The following is an 8,692-nucleotide window of genomic DNA, read 5'->3' on the forward strand; positions in this document are numbered from 1 at the left end:
CCCTAGGTAGTCTGGCTGAACAGCCCCGAGTCCCTAAGGAAGGCCATGGCTGAGACCAGGCTTTCCCACAGAGCTCTCACGAGTGTATGTTGTGTTGTTGGCATATGTGATTGTATGCAATGCAGTCTTCCATAATGAGCTTAACAGTATGAGGTGCTGTGTTATATCCTGGACCGTCCTCACGAGGGAAATAGGATTCAGAGGGGTGGATATCTGGGGGCTGTGCATGCAGCTGTGTGTTGTCCTTAAGTGACTGAATGGAGTGGGGAGTGATTTGAGTATGGATATGCTTCTGGAACCGAGCTGTTCCTATGCCTGGTTAAACAAACATTTCTTATTTCCCTCCCTACTCCCCAAAAGGCAGATGCTAGACTGCAGAAGGAGGTCAATTTCAGTCTGAAGTACACTGGGTTCATATCCTCTCATGCCTGGGGTTACAACTACTACTAATACTACAATTACTACCTATACTCTCAATTCACACACAAGCAGCATCTAACCTCTTCCTAGCAGCAGTAGTGAGGGCTGCCATCTGGGGTGTGAGTGCTGGCTCTCCGCGGCGTTGGTGGGGTGCAGTGAAGAAGGCAGCGAAGGTGTCCAGAGCTGATGGGTTGTGCACCATATCCAGTGACGTTGTGTTTACCACCAGTCTGACAAGAACACATCCAAGTTTGGCATACAGCACATTTCAAACAGGCCAATGTAACTCTAAAGACAGGTTCCTGTACGTTTATATTATCCTTTCACTAGTTTATTATCCAACACATTCCACTGACAAGGAGAAAAGTGGGTGGTGATGATGATGATGATGATGATGACAACAATAATGATGATGATGATGATGATGACAAATAATAATTTTTCTCTCCTCCAGCACTTCCAAAACACAAATCTCTCATTACAGGGGTAAAAGTGCTTGAGGTACAAAAGTGCAACATCAATATTCAGCAATTATCTTGCAATGCACAGTACAAATACAGTACAGGCAATACCCGGTTGATCAATGCAATTGGTAAAGTAAAATCCCATCGCTTGGCGGAGTATCATATCTTGGGGAAGATTTAACAAGCAAAGTACTTAGATGCGTTTTTGAGCCTTGAGTTTCCCCCCCAACCAAGTTCTAAACACCCCCAAATGAGCCCACAAACAAGTGTCTGGCTAACTTAAACCCCCAGATGGCTTTAAAACAAGTTAAATTAAGCCTAAAATCAGTTTATAACTAAACGAACCCCAAATATAATATCTGGAAATCAAAAATACGTCTGGAAAAATCAAACTCAGTAAACTGTGCTCCAAAATGACAAGGTTCACCCCACCTGTGATTAAACACATTAATGTAAGTCTAAAAACAGTTTATAAATCAAACTAAACACAAAATTTAAGTATAAAATATAATTAAAATCAGTATAACAAAACAAAACCCATCATTATACTGGGGTCTGGCCATCATTCGGCGGGGCAGGGTGGTATTTCTACCCCCATCGCTATGCTGGGGTATCGCGTCTCGGGGTCTGCCTGTATTACAAGAAGTTTTAAAGCCGACTGCCAATTTCACTTATTGCATTTTGAGATGGCATAAGACAGATTATATCAGAGTCTATGTGGAAAGTGATATTGGTACAGTATATAAATTGGACGGTAGAATATTCAAAATCACCTACAATATGTATGATGGAGCAAAATCAGTTGTACAGGTGGATGGTTAGTTCAGTGAGAGGTTTAACTTGAGGAACAGATTGAAAAAGGGTTGTGCTGGCAGTCTGCCACCAACAACTTTAGGAGATCCAACCAAGACTTTTGTGTAGATATAATTTAAGTTTGGTGAGTAACTTGGTCCCTGCACTCTCAGAGTAAATCATATTATAGCACCTAAAGCAAAATCCTTAAGTGTCACAGTCATCCTTGAGACAAGATTTACATGTTCCTAATCCAGTTTTACATGCAAATTGTATATAATGTAATGGCAATGTCCCTTGACTGATAATCACTGTTCTACCAAGGCATATACTCTAAGTTATAATGCAGTATATGAATTTACAAACAGCATATATCTGAATTTTGTTATCACATGACAGATTACAATAGCATTCCTTTACCTGTGGTCAGCCTTTGAGTTAAATGGCCGACTCTCATAGGTGAGTGAGAACAGCGGTCCTTCAACCTGTGGTGGCGGTGTGGGCGACACAATGCTGGTGAGGCGAGCATACATGACTGAGGGGCGGGCCAGGCTGGACAGCGTAGCAGACGGGGTTAGTGTGGGTACTGGGGTCCTGCTCTGCGGTGACACCAACAGTGGGAATGCAGTATCCTGTGTTACCTGTAGAAAACACAATTACTGTACACAGACTGTTATCTTTGATCTCTTTCTGACAAATCCATATTTTATTTCCTGCAAAATGCTTTTAAAAAGTCACACACTCTTATTACAATCATTTAAATTAAACATAGTACTTTTGTTACAATAAACTTAAATGATTAACATGGAGCTACCATCTCCTACAGATGGAATCCAGGAACAGGTCATGAATGATCCACTAATATATATCTACAAATAATATCTTAGTGGTTGGTGGGGGCGCTCACCATCCATTCACTCGATGTAGTGCTGCTCTCGGATGCCTGTCGTTTCCTCTATTCCTTCTTTCTATCCTTTTCTCTTCAGTCTGTCTTTCCTTCACTCTTTCCTCTTCCTTCTGTCTACAGGTGACTCTACATTGAGTGACATGCCAAATGGTTTCCTGTACACCAGGAAACCATTTACAGTACTATGCTGAGTGGCAACCATATAACCAAACTATGGCACCTGGTGGTTTAGTGGGCAATTAAGGCACTCCAATCGGATTGAAGCGGTGCAAGTTTACATCCAAGGGATGGTTGAGGTTTAATGCTCACATAATGCCACTCAGGGATGAGTGAGGCTGGTTACTCTCATCTTAAATGTCAGGACCAATTGCCTCACCCCAGGCTCCTATGCTCCTCATGGGGCAACACTGGATTAGATGATGAATGAATGAATGAATGAATGAAAGTAATTATATTTACTATACACTGTATCACCATTTGCAACCTACGTGCTTCCCACGCCCCTGTCCTCAAGGGATATTGTATTGTTATTATTTTCTCTCTCAGCTGCAGCAACTGTTCCCAGGCAAGTACTCTGCACAAAGTACTCATAAATACCACGAATCCATTAGTAAAGATTACACAAGAGGATGACTAGCTGTGGAGAGTCACAGGTGTGAATGCTGATGGAAGAATGTTCAAAAGCAGAATGAGTAAGATACAGGATGAGGTTATATGTGGAGACCTCTGGGTCACGGGACGACTAGGAAAATGACACATGATCGTGATACATGGAAAGCTGCCACCAGGTTAAAGGGCAAACAAATATGAGGATGGCTAATGGTTTCTAGGCATAAATATACGTGTTTCCTTACCTTGTCCCCGAGGTTAAGTGAGCCCAGTTCAATGTCAAACTTGTATGATTTACTTCTGGGTCGAGACTCTAATGCCATCTTCACATTGGCCAGTTCAAGCTCAAACAGGTCAGTTCTGTTAAAGTACATACAGTTTGAATTAGTTATAAGTATAATGATAATATTTACTTACAATGTACTGCCTAATAACTGGTTTCTAAATTTTCAAAGGAAATTACAATATGCTATACCCATAATATGCCATTATTGATCAATAAGTATGATGATGATGATTTACTAGCAATGGACATGCAACATCAAAATTGTAAACAATATCCAAGTTACACAGTCATACATTGCTCTGATCAGGTTACCAGTAGTTACAATTTATAGCAATTACAAGGTGCATGGCAAATTGTGATTAGCTAAAAAATAAAAAAATGAAATCAATGAAAAATAAATAAAACTCCCTTGTAAATGGGGTGGGTAAGATCTAGCAGTAGGAAAAGAAGGGCATAAAAGTAGGAGACCTAACGACACAGTGCCTAGTGAAATGGGCTGTAAGTCCATTCAAGCCTTCAGTTATTTTATTCCTCTCCACAGGCCTAGATTATCCACACTATGCACTTCATCTGACTGTGGCGTTCTCCCAAGACTTCCAGCAGACACCATTCTATTGAAAAGTAAGTTAAAATGGGATGCATCCCTTGCACTGTGCATCTCCATTCACACTTCATCCATTACTTTCTGGTCTGTCAATGTTTCTACCTGCTCAATGTCCTTATCTTGCTTGTTCACAAATTCACTTGCCACACTAAGCTAGTTTCTTCCTAGTGTTCCATGCCTTCTCCTTCCCTCCAAGCTACCCGTACACACAGCCCATATTCACCAATATATTTCTATTCATCTCCCTCTGTAGCCATACCATTTAACAACTATTCCTACATGCTGATCTAATGACTTCCTTCGTCTATATCTTCTGGTATTTCTGTACTAAATTTATCTCATCCAACCTAGCCACACAACCTACAAAAATTCCATTACATTTTTATTTCCACAGCTCCCATTCTCAAATTTTCAATCTCATGCTATACTGATGCCTCATACACATATATATATTACCATTCTCAAATTTTCAATCTCATGCTATACTGATGCCTCATACACATACATTAATGGAGTACTGAGGAAATAGGAAAGTAAACAAGCACTAACCTCATATATCTTGTTCTCTTATAAAGTAAATCAACACTCACTTCTTGTCCTTGTCATCTTGGGTAGTGTGTGATGACAGAGTGAAGGTGCTCTGCTTCAGGGTAAAGCTAAGCTGACAGAACACTGCATCTCGCTTCATAAATGTATTGTTCTCAACGGAGTCAGAGAGAACATACAGAATCTCTTCCTCCAGTGACCCCCCTCCTCCTCCTCCTCCTTTTCCTTCTTGTATCTTTCTTTTGCCAGCTATGTCTTGGGGTTCGGTGTGATGTGGGGAGGGAAAGTCGCCTGTGTGTGTGTGAGAGGTGCTGGGTTCAACAGTGGGGGCTGTTGTTGCGTACCAGCCCCCCCACGTGGGGAACCACCATTGCAACAGGCCCTCACCACTCTGTGTAGGGAAGGTGGACTGGCCGGCTTGGGAAGCCAGGCTTGTGGGTGATGCTATGGGTGATGTCGTGATACAGGGTTCATCTGAAGCCTGCATCTCCCTTCCTACCCTAGCCATGGCAATTTCCCTCAGTGCAAGCAGTTCACTGAAGTTCATCTCCTTTTCTACTCGAAGTTTGAGTGCCTTTTGGTCCGTCAACACAGTAGCCGGGTTCTTCAAATGCTCACAGTACACATCCACATAATGCACAATATCATGTGCACGCTGTCCTGCCGCCTCCCAGTTGCGTCCACTATAGGTGCGGTGGATCCGATCAAGGTGGCACTGAATGGGATACTGCCACCAGTCATATGGGTTCTCCTTCACAGTGCAAGATGGCCGCCACTTGCGATACAACCGAGCCTTATTCAGACGGTCATACTCTTTGGTCCACCTGAAAGTATGGCTTCAGTTAGTGTTCTTCCTTGGAGTGTAAATTTTAATAAATCTGAGTCACTGTGTCTTAGTTACTTTTACTATTCAGTCCACAAAAAAATGAAGAAAAAAAAATCTGCAAGGTTTAAATGTACTGGTGTTGTGATAAGGAGAGGTAGAATGAGATAGTTTGGGCATGCTGAGAGGACGGAGGATAATTGGGTGCAAAGGGTGAGTGGTGTGAACACTGAGGGTAGGGTTGTGAGAGGCAGACCAAAAAAGACCTGGGACAAGGTCATAGAGTGTGACATCAGGGATAGAAGACTAAACAAGAAGATTGCCAGATACTGAGCAGAATGGACAGCCACCATTAGGTGACTAAGGCCAATGCATGCAAGCATGCTGGAGCCTTTATGAACAATACAATGTATGGGGTTCACAGCTACCTATAATGAAGAAGAAGCGAGTCAGACAGTGGTTCCAGGCAGCTCATTGAGTCATCACCAGGACAGGGGCAGATAGTGGAGGTATTTATGGTCTCCCCCCCCCCCCCAGGGGACTCTGAGGCTTGGTTGAACAATGCCATTTTTTTAAACTTTGAACAGGAAGGGTAGTGTGTAATGTGCATGTAGTTTGGTGTTGACAGTTAGAGAAACTTGTATTTGAGAGTATGCTGGCCTACTCTCTGTCTCACTGAAACACTGAAAAAGTTCAGCAAAGGGGGATGGTCAGGATCTAGTCCCAAGGGCTGATGAAACAGGAGTTCCAGCTCTCTCTGTCACCAGTTTTCTATCCACCTTGGGAGTACTGCCTTGATCAACTGGTGCTACAGTCTACTCCCTGATAAAGATGATTGTTGTTTGGGTGTATTGCTGTGAGCACTCTACATAATTCATTGATATGTCCATTACAGGTATGTTTCGGTATTTATTTATCATTGGCATTTTATTATTATTAAGTAACACGGATATTGTAATACTTATGGAGATGCTATTATACGTTGTAATGCAGTAACTGCCAGGGTAGAACTGCCAGTGAGTGCTGTTTATGTTTGTTTTGCGCTTGTAATTCCTAAAATGTTTTCTCTCTTTTGTTACAGATTTGCTATATGGATTTTGTGTTGAGTAAACCCTAGAGACATGGCCAGTGTTTATCACTGCAACAGCGATAATGCTACAGAAAGGTGCCAAAGGAGAAAAAAAATAATAAACAATTTTAGAACCTGAAAAAACACCACCAGCATGATGGGATGGTCAAGAAATCAGACTCTAGAAGCAAAGAGGTTTAAGTCAAGGAAGTGTATTAAGGTAAAGTTAATTAAAGCAAAAACAACTTACCATACGTGAGACATGATTCTGACTTGAAACTGAGGGATTACACGAACAAAACAACATTTATACCTTATTTCAAAACAACTCTAGGATAAATGAAAAACAATTTTAACTGAAAAAGAGTTGGTAATTTATCAGAAACTTAAAGATGAAACAACTCTGTGTGAAAGGACTATACATGAGACATAACAGTAGCACCTTTTTGCACCTCAGTGGCAGAGTTAATTAAACACCCGAGGTATGATCAAAAAGTTCCAAGACTCTTACTGCTGTAAATGAATGGAGTGCGGCATGGTCATTCGCGCACAGCAGGGGCGAACAGTAACCTTCATGAGTCAGTATGCCACTTGGGGTTGTGCTGTCAACATCGGGACCACTGTTACATGCATTTTTGTGACCATGTGCATGTGCTCATCTGTGACTTCACTATGGACCTCAAACTTGAAACAGCAAACAGCAAATTCTGTGTCAAACTCCGGAAATCTGCAACAGAGACCCTTGAAATGCTTCAGCAGGCCTACGACAATGAAGTAATGATCCGACAATCCTCACGCACAATTCGCCAAATTTTTTTTCCACATTTTAAGGGATTCTGCTTGTGGTGAGTCGCCCCGCCCTCTCACCATCTTCCAGTGATGTTCTGTCCCTTTTGAAGCGCAAGTGCCACTCAAAACACCTCACCTGGCTCACTGCTTCATTGCTGTAGGCCTGCTGAGGCATATCGTGGGTCTCTTGTCAATCTCTGAGTTTGACACAGAATTTGACGTCTGCCCTCTGCTCAAGTTTGAGGTCCATAAAGATTGCAAATGAGCACGTGCATGTGTCACAAAAACATGTAACACAGGTTCTGGTGCTGACAGCATGACACTGGCAGCGCACTGACTCGTGAAAGTTACTGCTCGCCCCTGCTCTCTCGCATGACTGAGCCGCACTCTATTCATTCGCAACAAGAGCAGTCTTGGAACTTTTTGATCACACCTCGTATTACTGTCAACATCAGGCTGGCTGAGTGGTAAGTACTGCTAGCTACATCTATCAGCCAGACAACACCAGGATTTCAAACCTGGGGCAGGCAGCTGTTGCCTCCTGACTTAGGTATTCATCCACCCTTTATTGGTTTGTTGGCAGAATGAGTACCTAGTGTAAAACCTATGGGTAAAACCTTCACTAAAACCTAACTGTAGTAAACTGAATCATACAGTGGCCTTGTATCCCATGAGAGAGGATGAATATCTCTTTAGATGCTCAAACGTTCAAGTAACTGAACTGAGCACTGTGGCTAAGCTATTCATGGCATCTGTGTCCACTTTAACCTTTAGCTTTACCCACCTGACAGCCTGGCGGTACTGTGAGTCACTGAGGCTGAGAGGGAATTTGTCCAGCTTGAGGTCACAGGTGAAGCGCGGGGATGAGCGAGAACGCAGTGGCACCTCACTAAGGTTTTGCTTCACACATGCTTTGGCGCTCACCGGAGACAGGATATATTCATGATCACGTTTACAAATAGATGACTGCATGTTGCTCTGCAAGGAAAGGATTTTTACATACAGTAATCCCTTGATTATCCGACATAATAGACCCAAAGGCATAACTGGATACTAAGAGAACGGAGTTGTGAGAGGTAGACTAAAAAAAAAAACTTGGGACAGGACCACAGAGCATGACCTCAGGGGTAAGGCACTGAATTGAGAGGCTGCTATATCTCGAGCAGCATGCACAGGGACTATCAAGCAACATGGGCCAATGCATGCAAGCATGTATGAGCCTTTATAAATTAAGTGAAGGACTTAAATGGTGTGTAAGTCAGTGTATGGGATATCTCCTTCAAGTACAGTAACTGGGATGGGTAGGGTCCACAAAGAGAAGAAATATTCATCCATTCATCCATCATACTGCAAAAATATGAATAGTGCATAGTGAAATATGTC

General features: G+C 42.4%; 1 protein-coding gene across 1 annotated transcript in view; it reads right to left on the reverse strand.

The window, feature by feature from the left end:
- Nucleotides 1-8,287, reverse strand: part of LOC145389776 (intermembrane lipid transfer protein VPS13D-like) — a gene marked incomplete at its 5' end in the record, with an annotated part of 131,135 nt that extends 122,848 nt beyond the window's left edge. Inside the window, 5 exon segments of the mRNA XM_080264940.1 lie at nt 501-650; nt 2,097-2,317; nt 3,438-3,552; nt 4,673-5,452; nt 8,094-8,287. Coding sequence (XP_080121066.1) covers nt 501-650; nt 2,097-2,317; nt 3,438-3,552; nt 4,673-5,452; nt 8,094-8,287 — 1,460 coding nt within the window.
- Between the last annotated feature and the right edge of the window lie 405 nt (nt 8,288-8,692).

Source organism: Coenobita brevimanus, unplaced genomic scaffold (assembly GCF_032717465.1).
Source record: "Coenobita brevimanus isolate Jiangsu-jjx unplaced genomic scaffold, ASM3271746v2 jjx.HiC_scaffold_2061, whole genome shotgun sequence".
NCBI lineage: Eukaryota > Metazoa > Arthropoda > Malacostraca > Decapoda > Coenobitidae > Coenobita > Coenobita brevimanus.